At 43.3% G+C, this 27,998-nt stretch overlaps 1 protein-coding gene across 1 annotated transcript in view; it reads right to left on the minus strand.

Moving 5' to 3' along the window:
* INSC (INSC spindle orientation adaptor protein) overlaps window positions 1–27,998 on the minus strand; it is a 134,588-nt gene that overhangs the window by 52,806 nt on the left and 53,784 nt on the right. Inside the window, exons 3-5 of the mRNA XM_055422509.2 lie at window positions 13,808–14,153; window positions 12,774–12,826; window positions 11,577–11,700 (exon numbers count right to left, since the gene is read on the minus strand). Of these exons, the coding sequence (XP_055278484.2) occupies window positions 11,577–11,700; window positions 12,774–12,826; window positions 13,808–14,153 (523 nt within the window). The remainder of the gene's footprint in view (window positions 1–11,576; window positions 11,701–12,773; window positions 12,827–13,807; window positions 14,154–27,998) is intronic.

Below are 27,998 nucleotides of genomic sequence, written 5' to 3' on the forward strand. Positions count from 1 at the left end.
AAAAGTTGCAAGCATCCTTTTCACAAGGATAAATTTGGAAAGATAAGAGATCAAAGGCTCCACTGAATCATCAAGGCTCTGAGTATCGAATGTGTCAGAGCTGGAAGGCGTCAGAGCCAGAAGGGCTCTTGAAAGTTTTGTGCAAGATTTCCTTCTGAGCTGAGAAAAACTGAGACACAGAAATCTGACCAAGGTTAATTACACATTAACATGATAGAGTTAGACCTTACCCCCTGTGAATGTGACTTCCTACTTGCCAAAGTCAGTGAATCCATGTCCCCCAATGCCAGCAGGATCTCCGGGGGACTAGAGGAGATGGAAGTCTCAAGATATGGAGAAAATCCAGCCTCATGAGCAGCTTCTCACCAAACTGCAGCACGATTCTCCACCCTGGCTTCCATTAGCACCTACAATGCTCTACCCTGTGACAGCCAGAGCTTCTCTGTGCAGTGGGCAGAGCTGACTGAAAGCCCCACCAGCTGCCCTGTTAGACCCACCACTGTGTTCCTGCAGGGGGCACACAGCCCCATGAGCTACTTCCAGCTGTGACTCAGCACAGCAGGGGCTCCACTGCGAACCCAAGACTGCCAGCAGGGAACTTCACTAACAGGTGACTTTAGCTTGAAAATTCCAGCTCTTCCTACTCAATTCGTCCATCTCCATTTTCTTTCTCAGCTGTCAGACTTGCAGTTTTTCCACTGCCTCCTCCTGCTTCCTTCCCTTTATCTTTCATAGACGTTTCTTATCAAATCCTATCTTGGTGTCAGTTTCAAACCAACACAGTCTATAAAATCAAGTTCTTTCAAGTAATCGAGGAGGAAAGAGAAGTTTCAAAAATACGCTTCACCCTCTATCATGAGAAGAGTGGTGAAACAATGAAAACAAGATAAAGAAAGACAGACCAATTAAACTGAATGACAATTTTTTAAGACAGATTAGGCAGATATGAAACAAAAAGGAAGATCTTGAAGAACAGGAGAGAGATTTTTTAAAAAGGATTTAGGAGATGCATACAATATAACTACCCTAAATAAAAAATGTAAAAAGGGGGATATATTTTTAATTGTTTGTCCATCAGAAAGAGTGACTGCAGTCCAGTGAAATTTATTAGGAGGAGTAAACTCTCAAAAATCAGCCTGTAATAAGTTTCTCAGGTGGAGGAAGGAAATATCATGAAGCCTTTTTCAAAGGTTCAGAGATAGACTCCACAGATACAGTTAGGGCAGCCAAGCCATGCAAAGGGATGGATGACATAAACACAAGTAGATTAAAGATGGCCACAAATTCTTTTCTACTCCTCCTATAAAGAGGTGGGTTCTAATGTCCCTGCCTTTCGAATCTGGGCTGGTCTTGGTAACTTGCTTGACCAACAGAAGGCAGAACTTGGTAGAAGTAACATTTCAGGATTTCCAATGCTAGGTCATTAGAAACTCTGATGCTGCCACTCAGGATTCTTGGAACATTGTTTTCAGAGTCCTAAGCTACCAGGTAAGAAGTTTAACGGGGCTTCCCAGGTGGCACAGTGGTAAAGAATCTGCCTGCCAATGCAGGAGACATGGTTCTGATCCCTGGCTACAGCCCATGGAGTTGCAAAGAGTCAGACTCGACGGGGTAACTGAGCACACAAGAAGTTTGAAAAGTCTGAGACTGTCATGCTAGAGATGCTGTGTGCCATGTGTTGGATCCCTGATCAATACTTTCAACTGAGACCAGCTTTTCAACCATCTCCCCCAAAGCACCATATGCATGAGGAACCTTTCTAAGATTCTCTAAACTATTAGCCAGCTGAATATCACCAAGTGACCTCTATGTATGGCACAAGGAGCAGAAAAATTACTTAACCAAGCTCAAAATTCTTGACCCTTAAAATTGTGAGATGTAAAGAAAATTGTTGTTGGGGTTGTTTGTTATGTGTTAAAAGAGTTCTGGAACACAGGAGAAAAGTACAGACATCAGCACAAAATAGTCTAAGGATCATGAGATAAATTACAAGGCAAAACATTTTAAAATAAATAAATAGTACTAATGCCTGTGCCCAAGAGAACATTTTGGAGAAATGCATGAATTAGGGCTTGAAGAAAGGCACAGAAAGACTGGACATGTTAAACAGGAGACAGGCGAAATAATAACTGAATTCAGGCTTGGATTAGCTAGTGGTCTATTGGGAAAATATCTCCTGGGTATAAATATCCAGCTTAGAGAGACAAAAATGGATAAGATCACTTAGAACCAGAGGTCTGGGACAGATCCAGACCTTAACTGATTTTATTTTTCACAATAAGGGAAATCCTAAAATCTAAAAGAATACTTTTAGAAACAAAAGAATATGCCAGAAAGGAAAGAGAAGTGAAAGTGGAAACGCTGCTCAGATCCAACAAATAGTGTTCATTCTATGAATTAAGTAAGGAAAGAGACCCACATGAGAAGCAGGGCAAATGGTAAGAAAATCACTGAGTCTTCCTGAAATGAGTGGGGGATTAACAGAGGAGAGAGAAAACTGCAGACATAATTCATTATGGGGCTGGGGGGTGGGGCGGGGAGAGATGTAGCAGAAAAACGTTATTTAAGACTAAAATATTCAAAAGCTTTGGGAAGACAATGTTCTGAGAATCACATGGCAAAAGGAAGGTTCTCACTAGGCCCATAAGCACCAGACTTCAAGAGCATCACAAGAAAACCCTTCCAAGACGACAGGGTCTTAAGGCCGAAGCAATTCTTAGCAAGAGGCAGAAACAATGCCCATTATATTATAGGACTAGGGTGTCTGTATATCCTATGTCAATTTTTTTTTTCTCATTTAGCCCTAAAAGAATTGTTTAAAATATATGTCCCCCTGTAAATTTTTAATCTGACAGGTAAGTTTTTCATCATAACTTTAAAGAACAAATTTTGAAATGATGTGATTTCTAGCAGACTATAAATAGTGACATAAAATAAAATGACTGCATTACTTTTTTAGGTGAATTCCATGAAATCTACATACCAAAACTTGGTACCATCATCATGTTTAAAAATACATGAGTAATCTCTTTAACATGTGACCATTTTGCATCTTTTCATTTTAAAATTTACATTCCCATTCCATTTCTCCCTCATAATTTTATCTTAATGTAATACATTTAAGTTTCAAAGAATTTTACTAATCACCCTTATCAGGCTTATCAATGAAATTTGAAATCTTCTTTTATTTCGTTGACTATAAGGCTCTAAGTGTTTAAAAATAATCTCTTAGTTGAATTAATGTTATAGTTATCATCAGTATAATTGGTCAATACAACATAGATGATAAATTTTGAAAAATAATTATAAATCATAAAAATTAAAATTTTACCATAACTATATCTCCTAATGAGATAAATAAGGCTTTGCAAACTTTTTAGGCTTTCTGACTTATTCATCCATGACTAAATATTGACTTAATGACATAAATCCTGAAAAATCTTGTTTCTATAAATCAAATGAAAAGAAGAATGGGAGGAGTTTATATAGACAAGTTGTTCACCTTTGAGCACATTCTGAGCTATGTAATCACACAGTGATCTATCATCAAACACTATTTTTAATGATCTGCTAGCTGATAATGCCTATAAATTTATAGAAGCAAAAATTGGAAACCATTTGATTTGCAAAAGTATTTCTTACCCAATCATTAGATTCATTCATTCACTTATCTCAATTTCTGGGAAGAAATCCAGAAGTACTTTACCAACATATATCAAATAACTCTTAATTATACCCACTACTCCTTCACTTAGAGCACCCTGGATTATCCAAATTATTCAGAGAGGATTAAGAAAATCAAAATATTATTAATTTCATCATCAATATAATTTTAATCAAATATTTTTGTGTGTTTCAAATATGTTTTATAAAAAGCTTGAATCTGCAGCTTTTGTTTTTTTAATTTACAGAAAATACCCACCCTATGACCAAATTGGCAAAGACTGTTCTTAAGCCAACCCAATCAGCCAAGTCAACTTAGCTTTTTCTCAATATAGACCTGACTTCATTTTTAATTAAAAAATTTTAATATGTGTTCCAAGAAATGCTAAAAATGCTGACAAATAATTATGGAAATCATTTTATAAGGGAAAATGCTAAAAACTGTCAATATTAAAATAATAGATTTAAAATAAAATTTGATTTAGTTGTATATGTTCTAAAGCCAAGATGAAACAATCTATTAAACTTTTCAAAATGCAAAGTAATATATAGCTTACACTGTAAATTAATTATAAATCTGGAAATACAAAAGGCACTGTATTCCTTCAGTAAATACATGTGTTTATATATTGAACTTTTTGTGTTTATTTCAAGGAATAATTAAATAAGATCTGAGAATAAAAATATCTGAAATCATTTGACTGTTTTTAGTAGCTCTTATGATCAATTTTCCCTGTGTTTAAAGAAGAAGAAAAGCATTTATACTTAAATCTAATAGTCCAACTGCCAGAAATTGATTATATCTCTTGCTAACAGGAAGTAGAAATTAGTGTAAATATTTCACAAAGTGTTTAGACAAAATAGTCTAACTGCTGCTTTAAATAATATGCATCAAATCTGAAAAGAAAAATCATGCAAAACTTGTATCTGTGAATTTTATCCAGTATGTCTCGAAAAATGTTGTCTTTCTCAAAAATATTTCAATTACATTTAAAAGAATCATTATCATTAACCTTTAAAGTCTTTGGTTCTTTAAAGATTCTTTTCTTTCCAGCTAATGACATCTCTTAGAACTGAGCATAAGATAGAGCAGAAAAGAATTACTTGCATTTAAAAAGTACCCCTAAAGCCATTTTTAGTGTTTGATTTGCCCTACCTGTGCTGTCTTTGCTTTGTCTAAGGAGAATATCCCTCAAGAGCTCTGCACAATTTGAGAATAAATGGAAGCAGGATAAGATTGGCTTCCCTGGTGGCTCAGACTGTAAAGAATCTGCCTGCATGCAATACAGGGGACCAGAGTTTGATCCCTGGATCAGGAAGATCCCCTGGAGAAGGAAATAGCAACCAACTCCAGTGTTCATGCCTGGAGAACTCTATGGAAAGAGGAGCCTAGTGGGCTACAGTTCGTAAAGATGCAACGGGTCGGACATGACTCAGCAACTCACACACACACACACACACACACACATACACACACACACACACACTCTACCATTCTACCACATTTCTAGATTCAGAAAATTCCCACACTGGGAAAAATACACAATTTATAATGCTTTTCTCAACAGAAATATTTAAAACATGGAAATGCATGGAAGCCTAAAGATCTGTGGGTCATGAATATAGGTTTCCTGTTTGTTTGTTCTCCTCACTCCAACTCCAAGGTTTTTGCTAAAAAGTGGGGGTAGGGTAGGGGGTGGCGTGGGGGCAATGCACTATAAGTTTTGGGATTAGTGAGGAGTATGCCTTTCTTTCAGAAAATAACAGAAGGGCTACTAAAAACTACGTGTTATTGGGTTGTTTTCTAAGAAAGAAAACAAATGAAAATTGAAGATCTAGAAATTGATGTCCTTAAAAATATGTATGCTTGCACTTCTCCTAGGAAATCTTTGGGAACACAGAGGCTGCAATGCATCCGAAGTGGTAGATCCCAGGCTCAATCACTTCAAGCAGCCCAAATCAATGCAGCCTGGAGTGGCAGAAGCAGAATGCTTACAGGGGAGCCTGAAATTAACAAATGTTGAAAACACTGGATGGGGAAGAATACAAATCAAACAAGTCCTTGAGGAGGAATTACAAATACCTGGCTTTGCATGAAGAAGAAATATATCACATACCCTTCCATGAAAAAGGAGACATTTTTCTCCCAAATATGGTAACCATCATATCATGATTAACCTGTGGTTAATCTTTTCCTCCAGTGAATGTATGTTCAGGAATCCTTGTGGACTATGGACTACTGAAATAGTCACCCTGTTGCATATGCAACCAAGACGGTACCTGTCATCTACCCTCTTTCTCTCAACCACAGATGAGTGCCTATTAAGGTCTCCGGCAACCCTAAAGACAGTCTTGGGACTACATGTTGACTGGAATTCCCGCCCTAAGGGCCGAGGATTGGCCTGTGTTAACTTTCTGTGAGTACAGCAGCAATGTTATGATAATACAGTGTAGGCAAGGTACCAACTCTTTGGGTCCTTTTAAGTATCGTGGGGAAAGACCAGTACAAATCAAAAAGTCCTACAGAAATCCTTCCTATTTCTGGGGAAACAGCCTGGGCTGTAGTTACCCAGGGAAACATAATTTCACACACACACACTGGGATGAGACCCTCCTGACTAGGATGAGCTGAATAAGAAAATTAAGGAGAATCCTATTAATCTAAGAATGGGGGGCTTTGAATTATTCCTAAGAGTAAAAGGATTCAGTTTTCAGGTTTGTTTATTTTTTTCTTTCACTTTATTATTTCCCAGGGAACTTTAAAATGAGATAGAAGGCCATTTAAAAATTTTGACATCCTGATAGTTCTCCTAGCAATTATGTTTGGATTACCTTTACCTTGCACTGCAGCCTCTGAGTACCTGTATTAGGTATCATAGCTGAGCCAAATCTGACAGTGGGAAAAAGAACAGGAAAGCAAATTATGACCTTTAGTTACAAAATCTCCTTAGAGTCAATTTAAGGAATGTAGTATTTTGAGTCATTTCCAAGTTTAAATTGCCCACTGGCATTCCAGAAGGATCTACAAAGGAGTAGAGTTTGTTATCTGGTGGTGGTGGTGGGGGGGGGAATAGCTTCCTGAAGGTGGGAAAAGATGGCTTCATAGGGAGCTGACCTCCTCTTCCAAAGGGCCCATATACCCTTGCCTGACCACAGGTGGATGGATGAAGTCAGTAAGGTTACAGGACAAGAACAGTGAACACTCAGGAGTGATGTTTGGTCACCAGTCCTCCTGCTCTGCTAGGGAGGGATTTCAGCAACACCACCTCTGCTGGCATCACTCCCCACACCCCCATGTCACTTGCCAAGAGGGTAGGGATGCATTAGTGAGTTTGGAAGAAGGAACCGGGTATACTCAGCTTAGCGCCTGCCTCTCTTCTCTTAGGAAGCGTCCCTCTGACCTGACCTTTGCCACAAGATAGGTACTGTGCCTCAGGTGAGGTCTGAGGTTGCCCAGGTCTGCCTGGCACTGGGAGAGGAAACTTAGGGATGAGATGAAGTTTTAAGTTTACGCAGCCACAGAGTCAGAGATAAACTCACGAACGAGTTCTATTAGAATAAAGGTGATAATTTAAACTAAAATAAATACTGATTGATGGGATGAATATAAAACATCTATCCACATGAAGCTGAGTCAAGAAATTTAAAGGTACAGGTGAGAGGTGATTTATTCAATAGAGTCCCCTAGAAGTCGTCTTCAAGTAAATCAACTTCTGTTAAGTCTCTTCCTCTTACCTCCCACACAACTAATCCTTTAAGCCAAGAAAGTCTAATCCTTAATACTCATTAATTTTCCATTGGTGACTCCTAACAGGTAAGCCTTAAATTTCTATGCCCACCAAGTAGTTAAATTATCTCAATAAATAATTAGTAATTAGGTGATTAGGAGGCTCTTTTTAGCAAAGCCTGCTGTTAGCTTCTCCTAAGGTAGCTAGGTCTCTAGTGAGTAAAGCTACTGACACAATCAGAAGAGTGCCACCAATTAGTTCTGTGTTGTCTTATTTAATGCCGACAACAACCCACTGTCGAGATGAGGAAACTGAGCAAGTAAGTAACTGGCTCAAAGTTTGCAGATCCAGTCAGCAGCAGTCAGGATTTGAACCCTGATGCCTCCAAATGCCATGCTCAATTCACCACTCCGCAAGGCTCACATTCATAGATGTATACGTTATCAAGATCAGAAGAAACCTTGCAAGTCACTAAATCCAACCTCCATCTACTGCCAATGTCCTTCCTGGCATGACTCAGTGATGGGAAGTTCCTAAAGGCAGAACTTTTACTATGGGGCAGCCCTATTGCTTTGCCAACTCCTTTTTTTCATGGAATGTCCTATAAATTCGCTTCTTCTCTTTGAAGGTAACAGAGTGTCCATTCTTAGATTAAGCATCCCAGCTCTTCTACCTAGTCCCCACATATCTTAATCTTTGGCCCATCCTCATCCTTCTAAGGACCTCCCTGAGCACAATCATTGGCAATAACACATCTAGGACCTGGAGCTTGACATAACATTCCAGGATGGAGCAGACCAATGCAAAGTAGTGCTGGGTTATCAATGCCCTCTTTACAAGCACCGTTCTACCATGTATTGTGATTTGTGGTGGAAAGAGCACTGTTTCTCTACTTAAGAGCCACGTGGCTCCCTTGTGCACAAAAGGAATTTTCCCAATGCATTTCCTAAAACACCAGTATCCCAGAAGAAGTGAATTGGTGCTTTAAGAATAAAAAAAGATCTGTAACTATGTAAATTTTGAACACACTGCTTAACATTCATGCATTAATAAATCTTTATTGGATGCCTACTGTGAGCAGATATATATTAGTGAACAAAACAAACCAAAATCCCTGTTTATGGAAACTACAGGTCAGACAAGAAATACTATGAATACATGAGGACCTTTAAGAAGACTCACAATAGCATGTCATAAGAGAAATCCTAATACAAAGAAATAATTTTAATTATGTCAAGATGATAAAGAATAAAGAATCTGCCTGCAATGCCTGAGACATGGGTGTGATCCCTAATTGGGAAGATCCCTTGAAAGAGAAAATGGAAATCCATTCCAGTATTCTTTCCTGGGAAATCCCATGGACGGAGGAGCCTGGCAGGGGCCCTCTGGTGGCCCACGAGGTTGCAAGAGTCAGAAACAACTTAGCAACTAATAACAACAACCGCAAACATAGGATCCTGGTATAATTACTAACTGCTGCTGCTGCTGCTGCTGCGTCACTTCAGTCGTGTCCGACTCTGTGTGACCCCATAGACGGAAGCCCACCAGGCTCCCCCGTCCCTGGGATTCTCCAGGCAAGAACACTGGAGTGGGTTGCCATCTCCTTCTCCAATGTGTGAAAGTGAAAAGTGAAAATGAAGTCGCTCAGTCGTGTCCGACCCTCAGCGACCCCCCGGACTGCAGCCTACCAGGCTTCTCCATCCATGGGATTTTCTAGGCAAGAGTACTGGAGTGGCTTGCCATTACTAACTGCTAGAGAACAGTATTTCAGTCACCTGTTTAGGAAACACATGCTCACAGCACTGAACACAGATTACCCTGCCTTCAGGTGGTGTATCTTTTTATGTCACCACTGTCCTGTACGGAAACTTTCTAATGTAAAAAGAAGCTAAATATCAGCCAAGAAAGCTCAGCCCATAGGAGGGATTAGAGGACACCATGGGACATGAGGGAAGGAAGGGAGGAGTTGTCAGAAAACTAACAAATACACAGAGGGATGGAGGACAGACACTGCCCCCTCCACCAAGGGAGGGGGATCAATGAGGGACTCAGTTCTAAGACAGGAGCAGTTGATCCAACAGCTCTCAGACTGAGCATCAGTGATACAGGTGGGCAGATCTGAGGATGGGGCAGGATTTAGGCAGGGAAGCAGAAGGGTTATCAAGTCCAAACTAGCAGCACAATCAGTCTATGAATCTGAGACAAGGTGTTGGAATCAGGAAGGGACTTTATTCCAGAGCCGGCTGACTGAGAAGATGGTAGGGTAGCACTGAAAAGGGGCCTGGTTGTCAGGTGCTTTTATGAACCAGAGATGGAAAGGGGCTGAGGAAACAAAGTAGAAAGACTATTCAATCCTAGCAAACGTTCCCTAGAATGGGCAGGGGAAAGTATTAGTTTCAATTCCTTACAGTCAGGCAGCTCAGGTTATCTCCCTGAGGCAGGTCATTATGTTGCTTACTATAACAAGAGGGGCAGGATGAGGGTTCAAGTCACAGAAGCAGATCCAACATAAATTCAAAATTAAGCCTTCCTTGTTACCGAAGCACCAGATCTGGAATTCCACCCTGAACAAGGTCAGGTTGAGGAAAAACAGAATGGATCCAGGTGCCTGGGAAATCAGATACATAGTCCACAATGCCCAAGTAGGTTCCTGACAGCCTAAGGAGCTTTTCCACAGGATTCTATGATCTAGAGCATCAAAAAGACACCCTACCCTTTGCCTGCTAGTATAAAGAGCTAAGGACTGACTGCTTGCAAACCCTGCTGGCTTCTGTTCACAATCCAACAGAACCATTCCACTTCAGCCCTTTTAAGTGAACCTGGTACTGCCAAGCAAAAGAGCTTCAAAATGACATAAAAAGCATCAACAGGCACCTGTGCTCCAGCTCAGACGTTCCTCCAGGCTCCCCTCGTCCCTACCACTGACTTCAATACCCCCGCTCATCACTTCTCCAACTTCTTCACCCACTTTAGCTCTCATGTTCCAGTGGGTCCCTCCAGACTTGATAGTTCTTGATGGTTCCATCTGGGACACTGGCTCCAGCTTGAACTACTACCTGACCGTATATGTGACTGTCAGCATTTGCTCCTCAGTTTTAGGCACCAGAGCCCTGGTCCTTCCTTCCCCTTGTCCCAGGCTCTGGGGACAGGGAGAGTGAACTTCACAGACCCTTCTGGGTTGGGAGGGTGAGGTTGCACAGGGCCAGCTACCCTGACCAGCAAGTGAGCCAGATCAGAAGGGCCTGTGCTGTGCGCAAAACGAGCCAGACACATAAGAAAAAGAGAAAGGAAATGCTGGGTTAGGTAAAAAGGCTGAGTTTGGAGAGAAGCCGATACGGGAAGGGGTTTGTTATTTGTGGAAAGCTTTTACTTGATGGTGGGAAAAGAATGGCAAATATGTAACACAATATTTCTGTAACTATAAATAACATGTAAATACCTTTCCTAATGAAAACCGTATGGAATCAGCTTTTCTGGGAGGCTTTTAAAATAGGAAAAGGCAAGAGAAGGAAATAACACATATTTAACCTATACTGTGCGCTAAGTGCTTTTCGAATGTTGTTTACTTAGCCCTCTCACTTTTCTTCTGGGGAAGATTTTCACTTTATAGATGAGGAAAGTGAGGCTATCAGATTAAGGAACTTGACCAAGGTCTCACGATGAACCACAATGTGAAAGTAGATCTGTCAGGTTCCAAAGCCTATGTTCTTTCTGGAATCAAGCACCAGACTGCCTGAAGGCAGGAGGTAGACTATCTGACCTTTCTAGATTCTTCTCTATTGCCAGGATATCCAGAATTGACTTGTTCCCTGCAGGTGCCTTAAGTCTTTGGGGACAATAAAGATTCGTTGTGTGCGCTGTGAACAATAGCTCAACAGAGAAGATTTAAGGTGGTGGGAGCAATACTGAATGTACAATTAGGATATGGTGGACTCTGCCACTGCCTTGCTGTGTGACCTTAGGTCAGTTTCTGCCCTCTCTGGGCTCCAGTTTTCACATCTGGAAAATGCAGAGCTGGGCTAGATGCTCAGCAAGCCTCTGCTCAGCTCTGACAATCCTGTCTCTAAGGTGTTGGAGTTCACTTTGGCAGTCTGAGAAGGATGGCCCCCAAGAGAGGCCACTCCGGAACTTCCCCAAACCTAGCCGAACCACTCAGCCCTCCTTCGCTGCCCAGCCAGCACTTACCTGCACCTCCCGGGTCAGGGCCAGCTCCAGCAGCTGGCCAAAGTGCTCGCCCAGAGTGCTCAGGGTCTCGCTCACACACGCCTTCATCGACTTCAGGACGTGCTCATTCTCCACCTGGAGGCACCTAGGGAAAGAAACCCTCAATGGGCCACTGGAAGGAGCAGGCAGTCAGCCCAGAGCCATTTCCAGGGCCAAATCTGGGCCTGCAGCAGGCCTGGTGGTGGTGCAAGTGGCCTGGGAAGAGGATATCAACTCCAGGGGAGTCAGAAATGGAAATATTCCAAGACGGGCTCATTCTCTGTCTTCCTAGCGTTCCGAGAAGAGCTGACCTAAAATGGGAGCTAACAGTGCAAGTCACCAGGAAGAAAGGCCACCCAAAAGTGGCTAAATCCATACCTCTGGGCTTCTCCCTGGGAGAATCAACCATCAATGTCTAGGGATGGGGGATGAGAGCTTCAGAGAAGGGATGCTGGTGTGCCGTGCTCACTCTGAAGGTGTATTGCGCTGCCTGTGCCCCTTTAAGAAATAGCTGCCTGCAGCAGTGCAGACAGGAGCCTTGAGGATTTTCTTCTCACCCAGGAAGATCAAGATTAAATCCACCCTTAAGGCCTGAGAATGTTTCACGCAGGAAGTCCGAAGAGCCCACACAGCCCTAGGAATGTCAAGTTCAAGGTTTTTCTTCCAGGGCCTGGGGGCTATAAAGCATGAGGGAGAGTGTCAACACACTCTTGGGTGTGCAAACAGACCAGGTTGAGTGTGTGTATGTGTCTGAGTGTCGTGTGTTTATGTATGTGAGATGTGGAGAAGGTGTGAGGGTACTCCTGTGATTGTGTGAGTAGTCAGTGCGAATGTGAGGATAAGGTGTGTGTGTCTGCTTTCACTTTGCTTTGACCAGGGAGGTCAGGGGGCTTCTCAAAGCTGTGAGAAACCTTTCCTTACTACCAACCCTCATGAATCCTCTTTCTTCCTATGGCCGGGCCTCTCCTCTGCCTTCTACATTGTCCCATGCCTGAAAACGGAGCAGAAAATCCCCAGGGAGTCTCTAAGGTTGCTGACAAAAGTCAGCAAAAGGAAGCTCCCAGGCCACCACCAGCCCTCCCCAGCCCCACTGTTCCCATGGAAGGAGACAGACACCAGTGCCTTCCTCTGCCTAAGGACAGCAGACGCAGTCCAAATTCACCCAGGGGCCAGATTTACCTCTCTGTGACCGCTGACAGCTCTGAACACTTCTCCATTAGCAGCTTCTCAATCTGCAGAAAAATAGATCAATTTTATTCAATAAGCATTGGTCAAAGACCAACTGCTGAGCTGGGCGCTCTGGGGCATAAAGATGAAGAATCAAATCATCCGATTTGGAAAACAGGCACATAAACTACAACCGTGCAAAATGGATGGCAACAGAGTTCATCATCAGCTGCTCCGGGAGCTCAGGGAAAGAAACTGAGCAATTAACTATGCTGGGGGATCTGGGAAGTGTCAGAGAGGAAGGGGCATTTGAGCAGGGTTTCAAAGAGTGAAGAGAAGTTTACTGTGCAAAAGGGAGCAAGGAAAAGGGTAGAGAACTAAGGTGCAAAGTGATGCCAGAGGAAAGAGAAATAAAGGGGGATTTTCAGTGGTTCACTTTGGACCTGAAGAAGATTCAGACTCATGGGCTTTGAAATTAGAAAGCTGTAGGTTGAATCCCATTTATACCATTCACTGCGTAACTTTGGGCAAGTTTCTTAGACTCTCTGAGTTTCTATTTCCACATCTATAAAATGAGGACAATAATACTAGCTAATATTTTTGATTAATTTAATTAGAACTCAGTCATCACAACAGAGCCATGAAATAAATTCTATTATTATACTCATTAGGATGATGGAACTGGGGCACAGAGAAGTTAAGTAACTTGCTGAGGTCACACAGCAGACAGAGCTGAAATCTGAACCCAGAGATTCAAATTAAAGTGGGTGTATTTAATCATTTCAGTGTCTTGCACTGTGGCCTCACAAGTTATGTTGGCCTCACAGGTTGTATAAGTTAAATGAGATGTGTATAAAAACATCTAGCACAATTCCTAGCACAAAGCAGATACTCATTAAAGGTCCTCACTGTCTTCCCTGCTTCATTGGAAGGGAAGGAAGGTCCCTGAGGCAGGAAGGCTTCAGACTCTAAGCAATTCAGACCCACTCTTGTAAAAGACACTCCCAGTTCTGAGTGCCCACCCATGCCCAGGCCAGGGAACCGACCTGGCCCATCTCCTGCGAGGAGTTCCTGCTGACAGCGCTGTACTCGCTGACCATGGAGCGGGCATGGCAGGTCAGACGCACACTCATGCTGTGGACACGCGCCCAGCGGTCCTGGGCCAGCTTCTGCCCGATCTTGCGCAGCTCAGTGCTGATGACCCAGCCCCGCTTGAGCAGCAGCTGCAGGGGATCTCCAGGGCCAGGGCCACCTGCCAGGATGAGGTCACCCTGTGCATCCTCTTCCAGGCTGATGGGCTTTGCCTGCAGGACACACATGCACTCACACTCCGTCATGAGCTTCAGGTCCTCCATCCAGCGCTGGACTGAGTCCACTTGCATTAGGTGCAGCCTGCAGCCAGGGAACAGCATCATGAAGCCTATTAGCACTCCTCAAGTTCCAACAGTTTCAATCCCAAGCCATCTGATGTTTCCTAAACACCTACTCTATGCTTATCACTGTTTCTTGCCTTCACTTACCTTAAACGTCTTGTTCCTTTATGCCCATCTTATAGATAATAAGATGTTTTGAGGGCAGATGACCAGACAAACCAGGTCATGAAGTCTGACAGAGTAACAAATAATTTTTACAAGAAGAAAACAGAAAAACCCTAAGTATCAAATACTGGTTATGTCAAATAAGCTATAGTACAGCGACATAGTTATATAATGTGAACCTATTTAAAATAATGCTTTCCAAAAGTTTATAGAATTAATAAACACAAAGTATGCAATCAGCATGCAGAAATGTAAACACAACTATTATAACTATGTTAAAAAGCTATGTCTAAAAAAATATTTTAAAAGAATATTAAAATGCTAGTGGTTCTTTGTGGGTGGTGAAATGAAAAAATTTTTTCATTTGTTTTCAACTTTTCACTAACTTCTAAATTTTCTATCTTAAGCATGTATATGACTTTTTTTTTTAAGCTAGATATTTTTCTTTTTCTTTTTTCTTACTTTATGGCTTCACCATGCAGCATGTGGGATCTTAGTTTCCCAACCAGGGATCAAATCCACTCCCTTTACTTTGAAAGCATGGAGTCTTAACCACCCGGTTGCCAGGAAGTCCCATACTACATTTTTAATGGAACAAAATTAACTCTATTTAATACAACAGCATAAGAATATCAGTTAGATCCAAGATCTTTGTCAAATAAAGTTCACTGTAAAATCACTTAGTCAAATAATAGTAAGTAACATCAGATCATTAATGAAGCTTTGAGCATTGGTTGAGTGATTTATATTTAGCAGCATGTAACTGCCAGGCACTGTGGGAAAAATAGAGATCAACATGCCAAGCCTCCTCTCTCATGGAGTTTCTGATCTGCCTAAAGAAACAAGACACACTAATGAGAAATTAAAAAATAATAGACTTCAACATCATTTGAAAGTTATGACAGAAAAAGATATGCACAACTAAACTGTAAGGCTGGGTTTGAGTCCCTCAGCCATTGGCTTGTAACAGGCTTCTAACTAGTCTTCTGTCATGCATCTTACCTGCCTCCAGCCATTCTCCATCCACCAGGAGTCATTCATTCATCCCACAAATAAGTACTCAGAGTCTACTACACGCCAAGTACTGTTCCACGCCCTGGGCTATAACAACAGGTAGAAAAAAGCCATTTCCTTTGTGAAAGTTACATTCAAGTGAGAGGGCAGTCAACTTTCAAAGCAATTTCCAAAGTAAATAAGCAAGGTATACTAGAGGTAGTAAGCGCCATGAAGGAAAAGAACAGGAAAAAAGACTGGAGAGTTGTGGAGGTGGAAGGGGAGTAGTTATTGCATTGGAAAAATAAGTGGATCAGAGAAGGCTCACTGAGAAAGGGACACATGAGCCAAGATTTGAAGGACATGAGGGAGTGAGCTGTGTGGATATCTGGGGGCAAATTGTTTCAGGGAGAGAAAACAGCAAGAGCAAAGGCCCTGGGGCACACAATGTCTTTGAGATGTGTGAGAAATAGCAAGGAGGCCAGAGTTAGACTGACAGGGAGAGAAATGGAGGCCTTGAGGTGACAGCAGTGGAGGTGGAGGTGGGCAGACCCTAAGGAGTTGTGTAGGGCAAGATGAGGACTTGGCTTTTCTGCTGACTCATCAGAGCACACGGAAGGCATTGAGGAGAGTGGATAGGTGGCCCAAGGTACCACGGAGGACTGAATGATAAAGGCACGCTCCAATTGTCATGGCTAAAATCACACCTTCATTTTTAATGAGAAGGAGTAGGACTTTCTCAATGATGCAGCTGTCTATAAGGCTTTTAAATGTAATTTTTAACTACAAGACTTATACTGTTTATGCAAATTATACATGTGGTTCCTTACAGCTTTTTAAACTGTTAAAAATAAGGGCTTACCAATGACCTTTTTTTCTCCCTCTCCCTTCATGAAAAATAGCTATTATATTTTGTAAAGAATTTGAATAGAAGATGGATGAAAAATCACTTTATGGATATACCACAATTTATTAAACATTTTCCTATTGTTTGGCACTCATTGGTTTCCAGTTCTTGACCACTACAGACACCATTATACATGTGCCGTTACACATCAGTATCATTCTATGCCACAGACCCCAGGAGTAGGAGCGAAGTTCAGTAAGTTGCCACTTTAGCTCCCCAAAGCAGCAATGCATTCCCCAACAACGCAGGAGGACTTCCTATACATATATGCTGTTATTCCCCTACATGAGTCCCCCCTACCAACCACCTCCTTCCATAAGTTAAAACTCCCGAGGCTCAGATGGGGAGCTTCCTAGATCTGGCCCCAGCCTCCTTTCTACACACCTCCCTTTTCCATCTTCCCTCTAATCTTAGCACCATCACCATAAACACACTACACTCAGGGCACACTCAACCTCCCTGTTTACCAAACACAGCAGTCTTTTACAATCCAACCCCCTGCCTTGCACAGATAGTTCCTTAGACTGGAATCTTTTTTATTTCTCCTCGACCTGGCAAACTCCTATACATCCTGTGATACCAGATTCTAATGTTACTTTCTCTGAAAAGCCTCAGTCAGAGTTCATCAGCTGCCCGCCAGCAGCTCCCACCTCTCCATGCTTCCTCCATTGGAGCCTAATAACATTCTATTGCAATTTGTGTATCTGTCTGCACTCTGCACATCCTCTGAGGGACAGTCCCTCATATCTGGTTTGTCACCAATGCCTGACAAATCCCAGCTCCACCTGGAATGAGTGGCAGGCATCTACTGCTCTACCTCTGGAGGGGGACTCTACACGCCTCCACCATTCCACCTCCCAGGGAAGGGCACCAAGAACAAGGTCAACTGACAAAAAAAATGCACAACCTAAAAATTGAGAATTATGTCTTATTTGACAGACAAAACTGAGCACTTCAAGTCCGGGAGGCAGCCTTTCAGAATAGCTCCAAGGGACTGCTCCGAAGAGGTAAGGAAGGAGCCAGGATATATAGGGGGTTTTGCAACAAAGGCCAAGTAGTCAGAACATCAAAACATTACTGTTAAATAAAGAAAATCGGACATCTCAAGTTCATGAATACAGCACTTTTTTTGTATAGGAAGATGCAAGAGTCAGGACTCCCCAAAATTGTTCTTTTGATATGCAGCTCAGCTATCTAGCTATCTAGGGCTGGTACCTTGTTCTTTTCCATCCTGAGTTCCCCCGAGGCACAGGGCACCCCTCTGGCTGCAGAGTGAGACTGCAAAGGCTGAGGGCTTGGCAGCAGGCGGCCCATTTGTCTCCATTCTGAGTTCCCTCGGGGCTCACCTTCAGGGGCAGCTATAGTGGCTTGATGGCTACAGCATCCTTTGTTTATCGATATACTGGCAATATTTCTCATTCATGAAACATGATAGGAAAGGGGATACAGGAGATGGAAAAATATATGCCCATCATGTTCTAGAGATAGAGAACTGGGAGGCAAACTGATCTAGGGGCTTTTAAGGGGCAACAAATAAACCAGTCACTCGCTCACTGAGTCATTCTCTCCATAAATGCTTAGGAGGGGACATCTGTTGTTTTTGTCTTCCCAGCACCCTCCCTCCTTCCATCAACAGCAAAGGCAAGCTACATTAGCTGCCTGGCCTCTTGGTGTGGTAATGTAGGCTTCAGCATTTCCCTCCTCTTTGGGTTGGCCCCTGCTCCCAAACATAAGGTGGTCCCCCAGGAGCCCTGTCTGCACTGTGTGAAGATGCTCTTCATCACAGCTAGTGGTTAATCCATGGGTGGGCCCCTGAACCAAGCTGCACTAATCCAATTCCCTCTCCCTAAACTGTGAGACTTAGAACCAAGAGTTAACAGCAGACTGGAGGTGCCGGACGTGAGTCACTTTCATGATGGCAACTTCAGCTGTTCCATGACGAACTCCAGCATCAAGTGGAGACAAAGGAACAAGGCCCAGAGTTAATCTTCATTACTTGCAACCAAAAGAATCTTTTCCAAAGCACAAGTTCACAGATTACTAAGCAGAGTTCAGTCAGTGCCATCCCTTAGAAAAACGGTTTTCTGGGAATGGTTCGTTCCAGTTGGAGATCAGGGGTTGGTTCATGTAGAAGGTGGCTTTAGAGCTGGGTAGGGCTGGATACAACTTAGCAATAGACTTGGAATGCCTAGAGACAGTGGGAGTATCTTCCAGGGCATGGCAGACAACAGGACAATGAGTAGGTCAGTGGGGCTAGAGTTAAACATTCTGGAAGAGAGGGAGCAAAGAGAAGGGAAAGCTTGGAGAAGGCGGAAAGCCCTGAGCTTGAGAAGCTTTGAAGCCAGAGTAGGGGTTGGGCATTTATGCTGAAAGCCCTGAAAAGCTATTCAAGGGCAGCAGGCCAGGCGATGGGCAGAGACCAGTGGAGTTGAAAGATTCCTACCTAAATCACAGCAGCTGGGACCAGCACCCGGCACAAAGGAAACCCACGGTGCTAAGGTGGGCTCTTGGCTCATCTCCCCATGGAAGAGCTCTGGGGTCCTCAGGGGGAGATACTCACACCCCTCACTTCTGGTCTGGGTGGGAAAGGGCCGTGGAAGAACCAGGTAGAGAGAAAAAGACAAAGCCACCACTTGCCAATGACTTGGGCCCATTCCACAAGGGAACCTCCTTTCCGATGAGCCGTGTTGATAGCATGTACTCCTCATACGATGAAGACACTGCACCTCTGTCACTTTTTCCCTGAAACCCATCTCAGTCTGATGAGATCCCCAAACCAAGAGTTTCATCACCACCCCCTTCCTCCCAACTTGCATGGAGGTTATTACTCCGTTCTCGCTCTTTAAGGTCTTTAAAAATTAGGAGGAAAGTGGGATTTCAGATGCTGTACTGATTAAAATCCTAGTTGATTTATCACTCTGCTGGTAAGAGAAATGGAATGACAAAACTGTTGATTTCCCCAGTGTTCGTGTATTTGTGTCTGTGTGTGTCCGTGCTGGCAGATATGAACTCGTCTGGGTGTCCGTCTGTATTATCTGAGTCCTGGTGTCTGGGTGAGAGTCTGTGTATCCCTACCTGAGTCAATACTCAGATGAATTTGTGTGTTTACTGGTCTTGTGTCAGAGAAACTTGAAGATTAAAAACGGATGGGGGTGGTGTTGGACTTGAGTGTGGGCTGCAACTGATGACTCAGTTCCAAAGAAAAGAGAACACACAGTGGAGAAAAAAAGTAACTTTGCAATGGAGAAACCTGGCAAACACCACCTTAACCAAGAGATCAACCTCACTGCTGATAAGCCACACTGATAGCAGGTAGTCTTGACATGTCCTGGAGGAGGGGATGGCAACCCACTCCAGTATTCTTGCCTAGAGAATCTCCATGGACAGAGGAGGCTGGCGGGCTACAGCTTATGAGATGGCAAAGAGTTGGACACCACTGAGTGACTAAACACAGCACAGCACAGTCCTGATAGGATGTGATACTACTGCTGCTACTGCTAAGTCACTTCAGTCGTGTCTGACTCTGTGCGACCCCATAGACGGCAGCCCACCAGGCTACCCCATCCCTGAGCTTAAAGACTCTTCAAACTGTGAATTTTTCCCTGAAACCCATAACTCAGTCTCATCATGGGAAAAACAACAGGGAACCAAACTAAGGGTTTGCACACAAAGTAAGCACACAGCACACATGTACAAAAGAACTGACCAACACTCCTCAAAACTGTCAGGGTCACCAAAAACAAGGGGAGACCAAGAAACTGTCATAGACCAGAGGAGACTAAGGAGATGCGGTGATGACTAAATGGAACAGGATATCCTGGGCAGAATCCTGAAACCAAAAAATAATACATTCATGGAAAAACTAGTGAAATCCAAATAAAGTCTGGAATTTAGTTAATGGTAAAGGACCAATGCTGCTTCCTTAGTCATGACAAATGGACCGAGTGGGTATTAGACAGTAATCAGAGGAACTAGGTATATGGGATATAGAAAAACTGTGTGCTATCTTTGCAATTTTCTGCAAATCCAAAACTATTAAACAAAAAATGTTTTACGTTTCTTTCTAAAAGGTGAGGTTTGGCAGGGAGGTGGAATTCAGATGACAAGCCAAAGGATTTTCCACCCCATCCCTCTAGAAAGAATTTCACTTCCCGTGCTTCTTCCCCAACCAGAAATACAGGCAGAGACAGCGTCTCTCTGACTTTGTGTCCCGAGCCTCACAGCAGGAAGCCTTAGTGCATCCAAGCTCCAGAGGACCAGAAGACGGAACCTGGCTACGAAGCTGAAGCCGATGGAGAGAGGGTTGATGGCTCAGCGAGGAGACAGAAGTTGCCCTCTCGGTGGGGAGAAACAGGGCGAGCCTAGTTGGCTCTGTCTTCAGTCGACCCATCACCCACCCTGGAGCCCGGCAATGGCTGGATCCCAGGCCAGACTCTTACACCTGAGCCTTCTGCACTTAGCGATCCCAGGGAGGCCTCGCTCTGGCAGCCAGGCCCTCAGACTGACTCAGGAAGATCCTGCCCGCTCCTTAATCGCCTGAACAGACCCTGAAGCAGAGCTTCCTCAGACAGAACAGCCTATTGTGTTAAGGCCTTGAGCATAAGAGGAGCTTCTGCAGGCCCAGGCCAACAAGGCTTGCGCGTCTGCACAGGCAGGTAGAAAGAGCTGGCCCTGCTGCTCATAATCTGTGGGAGGGATTGAAGCCAGGTTGGTGCTGCTGCTGCTTTCTTCCCCCTTTTCTGATATTTGTATTGAAGTAAGATGCATATTTGTTGTTGTCGTTCAGTCGCTCAGTCATGTCCAACTCTGCCACCCTATGGACTACAGCACACCAGGCCTCCCTGTTCCTCGCTGTCTCCCGGAGTTTGCTCAAACTTATGTCCATTCTGTTGGTGATGGCATCCAATCATCTCATCCTCTGTTGCCTCCTTCTCCTCCCTTCCTCAGTCTTTCCCAGCATATATACTTAGAAGTAAACAAATAATATCAAGCTGCAGTTTGGTGACTTTTCATAAAATCAATGTACCCTGGTATCCAGAAAACAGACAAAGAAATAGAACATTAGCAGCATTCCAGAAGTCACCCTTGCACCCCTTTCTGGTCACTTCTCAACTACAATAACGAGTGTCATGACCCTCACAACATACATTAGCCTTCTTAGTCAGTTTCTTAACCTCTCTGAGCTTCTATTTCTTCATCTGTAAAACTAAGGTAATAATAGAACCTGCCACACTGAGTTGATGGACGGATTAAATGGTGAACACAAAAGGCCTAGGACAATGCATAATACAAAGGAGATGCTCAAAAATGTTCATTCTCTTGGCTGCCCTTCCCCACATGCAACACTTTAGCACCTCTAATAACTATAACAATGGCAAGAATTTAGTGAGCACATTTCATGCGTTGAGAGCTGTGCTGAGTATTTTACATGAATTATTTGGCTTACTCCTCAGGACAACTGTCTGAGTTGGGTCTTATCATCATCCCCATTTTACAGATGAGGAAACTGAGATGGAGAGAAGTCAAGTCACCCAGGTCAAAAGCCGTAAACCCTAGTCTCTCTGGTTCCAGAGTCTACTCTTCACTGCTATGCTTTACTGCTTCACACTCTGCCCACCCCTTCAAAAAACGTGAAGAAGAGCAGAGAGCAGGATGAGATGCTCAAACCAGGAGACAAGGGGGGCTATTTTCTCAAGGAAGAACTTCAGGGACTGCTTATTGGCAACAGGAAGATGAAGGGAAACTGTGAGCCACTGACTCTGCCTGAAGCTCTGGGTAGCGGGAAGACGGGCCCCAGAGAGGGAATTGCTGCTTTCAGGCCAAACCCACTCCTGGCCGCGCAGTTCCAGGAGCTGCCTTTCCGGGTGACAGCCTCAGAGATAAGGACAGACAAGGGGTGCCTGTGGGGAAAGAAGAATCTGGTTTTCTTTAAGAATGAGCTTAAAATAACTTACGTTTCTAGAGACTGTTTAAACAGATACCTCCTCTTTCTCTCCCAGCAGCAACCAAACATACAGAGAGGAATAAACAAGCAGATTAGTAAGCCCATGGATCCTTGCCTGCTGCCTCCTCCTAACCACACTCAGAGGCTCATCCCCAGGCCCCAACAAGCAGCCACATCCCACTCAGGTCCAAGACCAACTCTGACCAGGGAAGGGAGGACATTGGAGGCTCTGGCCCCCCAGCAGGTAGAGGTCAAAACAGGTTGATGATAAAGACATGTGTATACCTACAAAGCCTGACTTTGCTCAGCTTGCTTTGCCCCCAAGTTACTCAAGTTACAACTAAGCCATTAGGATAATAATATATCGCATTAAACAAATGAAATAGATAATTGGGTGGAAAGCAGTTCTGAAGTCACGGGGAAAGAGAAAGCAGACAAAATCCACCAGTTATAACTAATATTTATTGGACCCTTACTGTGCCCCATAGCTGAACAATTATCATGTAATATTTTACTTTGACAGTAACCTGGTTAAGTGAATGTTCTTATTGACTTTACAGAGCAAAGTACTTTACAGAGGTGCACAACACTTACAAGACCTAAGAGAGCCAGAACTCCATGTGGGCAGCCTGATTTCACAGTCTGTGTGCACACTGGCCATCCTAAAGAGTTTCTCCACCTGTCTTGTTCACTAGACTTTGAGATTCCCCGCAAGAGCAGGCACTTTCTGATTTATCTCAGCATCACCAGTACCCAGCACACAGCAGGTATTAATAAATACTTATTTGAATCAAGTAAACCATAGAGTCCCTGGAAAACAGATCAGGAGCCTTGCTATGCCAGCCACAAATATTTCCAGAAATTGCAGAGTGTATTGCAAGATAAGCATGAGTGCCCTGACTGGGAACATAGACTGGAATCCATGACATCACTGCATCTTCTGGAGCCATATTTCAGACAATGTGTACTCTGTCTTTGGCTTAGATGTCAGAAAAAGTGTAGATCAACCTTTGCTATACCTTTTTTACCTATGGCTAAAATTTGAGTTTGACCAAGTAACTACTGCTGCTGCTAAGTCACTTCAGTCGTGTCCGACTCTGTGCGACCCCATAGACGGAAGCCCACCAGGCTCCCCCGTTCCTGGGATTTTCCAGGCAAGAACACTGGAGTGGGTTGCCATTTCCTTCTCCAATGCATGAAAGTGAAAGTGAAGTTGCTCAGTCGTGTCCAAGCAACTGGGTACTACAAAACACATGATAATAAAGTTTTGTGTTTTCAATAGAAATACTTAGAGCAGATGTCAGGAGAATCAGAGAGACCTTTGTGAAAGGCATTGTGCAAACATTCCTATATTCCACGAAGCAATGCTTTGACTGGGTGGAGCTTGAACCCTTACCAACCATTGTCCAGATTCTCAGAACTTATAGGCAAATGGCTTTCCAGTGAGGAATGGGGATATATATCTAAGCCTTGGTGAAGTGGCTGAAGGGAGGTCTGAGCTCCCATAGGAAGTGCCTGTCCCCACATGATACCTGTAACAAACATAAAATAGTCTCAACCGGTTTCATAAGATTTAAAACAATCCCTGGTCAATTCAATGAAATGCTACAGATGTTGATCATATACCAGGCTTTGTGCTGGCAACCCTTACCCTTACACTGCCCAAGAGAAAAACAGACATAAACAAATACAGCCCAAGCTCATTCTCATTCCACCATGATGTCAACAATAGTGTCAACTATTTCCAGGCATCCCCAGAGTTCAAATCTTATATATTTACTCCCTAAACCCTAAAAAAAGACAGGTTCAGTCAACCACATGGCAGCATTGGATCATGCTGTCATCTTTTCTTCCTTTAGCAGACTTCCACTGGGTGTTATTCCAACTGCCAGGCCCTGCCAGGTCCATCCAGCATGGCTGCCTTTCCTTCTGGGCAATGTCATGCTCTCTGATCTCTATTAGGCACCTCGGACTATCACAGTCACTCCTTCTTCTCTTACTGCTGCATCTTCTAGGTACCACTGTGCCAGCATCAGAGCCTGGCATGACACTGGGTCTTCCAGGCATCAGGTGGCTTCTGTTGGGTACCACTACTCCCCTCAGAGTATGAACCCTGGAGCTAGATTGCCTGGATTAAATACTAGTCGGCCACTTGCTAACTACAACTTTGGGAAAGCCTCTTTATGTTAGAGTTTCCTCTTCCTCACTGGCAAGATGGAGTGATGATAGTACCTAACTCCTAGGCATTTTTTGATTAATAAGTGAAAAAAAAGTATGAATATGTATATTCACCCACATACATATGTACACAACTACATGTAAATATTTGCTTAGAATAGTTGCTGATAGGCAATACTGTGTGTGTTCATTATTTCTGGAGTGATTTGAATTAAAGCAACTGTATCATCAGAACTTAGTTGCTTAAAAGTAAGAGAAATAAGGAAGAATTCTGAAAAGATGACAGTCATGGCAGTGTAGTTTTTCAATCACTCCAGTTTCCCATATAAAAACTGGCAGAATAACTAGATAACAGAGCCAAAACTCCATGGATACTATTTACAACAAAACTAGATGATAAAGTATTCGTCCAAAACTCAAACTGCAAGCAGGTGGGGACAAACCACCTGCAGTTACAAGACTGTATGAGAAGCAGGAATAAGGAGGCATCTGGAGAGGATAAGAAAGAAGAACTTGGATGAGCCACTGCGGATTTACTAGAAAGGACAGTGTGACAATTCAGGAATAGCAACTGAAATCAGGAGGGGTTTGCCTCTCAGAGGGGAGTGCAAGGCAACTACTCTAGACTCTTAGAACAGAACCAACAGGAATCTCTTTTACAACAAAGAGCCACCTTAAGAAGAAACTTTTGGGAGTAAGATCAAAATTGAGCAAGACAGAGACAACAGAGACAGAGGAGGAGATGTTCAGTCCAACGCGAAGGGCAGAGCAGAGCTAGGAACCTGAGACGGCAGATCACTATGTTTTTGAACCCTACACAAAAACAAAAGAAGATGGGGCTCTGTGAAGTTAGAACAGCTTTCCTAAACCCCACCCCAAAAAAAGTTCATAAAAACTAATTTCACATAGAAACAAAAATTTATTGAAGTATCATCCCATGCATAATTATTTTCAGTTCAGTTCAGTCTCTCAGTCGTGTCTGACTCTTTAATCGCAGCACGCCAGGCCTCCCTGTCCATCACCAACTCCCGGAGTTTACTCAAACTCATGTCCATTGAGTCGGTGATGCCATCCAGCCATCTCATCCTCTGTCATCCCCGTCTCCTCCTGCCCCCAATCCCTCCCAGCATCAGGGTCTTTTCCAATGAGTCAACTCTTTGCATGAGGTGGCCAAAGTACTGAAGTTTCAGCTTTAGCATCGGTCCTTCCAATGAACTTATTTTAGAAAGAGAATAAAGAGCAGAATAATAACAATGAGAAAATGCCAGTAGAATGTACTCACAAAACAGAAGGAAATTATAACTTACTATTTCAATAACCATTACAAAAATGAGTTTAAATTTTTAAGAAAATTATAGATACAGAGTATACTACATACATAAATGAAAACAAGCATATAAAGCATATTCTAGTAAGATTGGACTTTTATTTAAAAAGAAAGAAAATCTTTTGTGCATCTAGAAATAAGTGCATGTTAACTTATGCTTGTGTGCATGCTAAATTGCTTCAATCATGTCCAACTCTTTGCTACCCTATGGACTGTAGCCCACCAGGACCCTCTGTCCATGCGGATTCTCCAGGCCAGAATACTGGAGTGGGTTGTCATGCCCTCCTCCAGGGGATCTTCCCACCCCAGGGATCGAACCTGTGTCTCCTGTGACTCCTGCATTGTAGGTAGATTCTTTACTGCTGAGCCACTGGGGAAGCCCATGTTACTTATAAAGGACCAAAATTAGGCTATAATAATATTTTTAGAGCAATCCTTTTTACTAGGAAAAAAAAATAAAGTAACATATACGAAATACTAAGGGAAACCAAGGATTTTATTTTTAGCCAAAAGGACGTTCAAGTATAAGGAGAGCCCTGATTCCTGTGGCAGCAGTGGTACTGGAAGACAATCACTCAAGAACAATTAAGATAAAATCAATAGGACTTCGATACCAATTCATACAGATGATGAATGACAGGAACTAGTCAAAGAGGTGACCCAGATTTTTGACTTGAGCACATGAATAGACAGGCAAAACAAGGTCAGAAGACAGGAAGGTGGGTTCAGTTTGAGACCAGGTGAATCCAATGGACCTGCTGCCTCTTCTTCTGAAGAAGGCCCATCCTTCTCACTGGACTTCCTCACATCGAACTTCATTCCCAAAATTCTGGCCGCTGTCAGCCTCCATGCAGAGTGTGTGGCCTCCATACCCTCACACGTTCAACTCTGAATATTTATTCAGTAAATATTTCCTTAGTGCCTACAGTGTGTTGGGAATTCTTCTAGCCACTTGGGACACAGGGTGAAAAAGCCAAAAAACATCCCTGTCCCATGGAAAGTACTTTATAGCAGGGAAAACAGACAATAGCAATAAACTGTAATAAATTTAAAAGTGCAGAGCCATTGCAGGAGATGCAGCTCCGATTCCTAGGTCTGGCAGATCCCCTGGAGGAGGAAACAGCAACCCACTCCAGTAGTCTTGCCTGGAAAATCCCATGGACAGAGGAACCTGGCAGGCTACAGTCCATGGGGTCACAAAGGGTCAAACACAATTGAGGACACATGTAGTACATTAACGGAGAAGGCAATGGCAAGCCACTCCAGTACTCTTGCCTAGAAAATCCCATGGATGGAGGAGCCTGGTAGGCTGCCGTCCGTGGGGTCGCTAAGGGTCGGACAAGACTGAGCGACTTCACTTTCACTTTTCACTTTCACACATTGGAGAAGGAAATGGCAACCCACTCCAGTGTTCTTGCCTGGAGAATCCCAGGGACGGGGGACCCTGGTGGGCTTCTGTCTATGGGGTCGCACAGAGTCAGACACGACTGAAGTGACTTAGCATCAGCAGCAGCAGCAGTACATTAAAAGCAGATAATTTCTTTTAAAAAGATGTAAGAATAAGTGGGGATGAGATTGTTCATGTGGCAAGCAGAACGGTAACTGCCATTTAAAATAAAGGATCAGGGTAGGACTCATTGAGAAGGTAGGATTTGAGTAAATGCTTCAGAGAAAACCAACCATGGTTAAATGCAGGTTTTGGGCATTCCAGGCAGAGGGAACAGATGGTACAAAGACGCTCCACTGGTGTAGGCCTGGGTGCTTGAGAAACAGTATCGAAATAAATATGGCTAGAATGGAGTGAACAAAGGAAAGATCAGTAAGAGGTGAGAAGGGACTCAGGCTAGATCCTGGAGGCCCCTGGAAGCCACTGCAGGCACTCTGGGATTTCACTCTAAGTAAGATCACGGCATCTGGTCCCATCACTTAATGGGAAATAGATGGGGAAACAGTGGAAGCAGTGTCAGACTTTATTTTTTTTTTTTTGGCTCCAAAATCACTGTGGATGCTGACTGCAGCCATGAAATTAAAAGATGCTTACTCCTTGGAAGGAAAGTCATGACCAACCTAGACAGCATATTAAAAAGCAGAGACATTACTTTGCCAACAAAGGTCCGTCTAGTCAAGGCTATGGTTTTTCCAGTGGTCATGTATGGATGTGAGAGTTGGACTGTGAAGAAAGATGATCACCGAAGAATTGATGCTTTTGAACTGTGGTGTTGGAGAAGACTCTCGGACTGCAAGGAAATCCAACCAGTCCATTCTAAAGGAGATCAGTCCTGGGTGTTCATTGGAAGGACTAATGTTGAAGCTGAAACTCCAATATTTTGGCCACCTCATGCAAAGAGTT

The sequence above is a fragment of the Moschus berezovskii genome, chromosome 14 (genome assembly GCF_049115385.1).
Source record: "Moschus berezovskii isolate FMDL1 chromosome 14, NW_MosBer_1.0, whole genome shotgun sequence".
Classification (NCBI taxonomy): Eukaryota; Metazoa; Chordata; class Mammalia; order Artiodactyla; family Moschidae; genus Moschus; species Moschus berezovskii.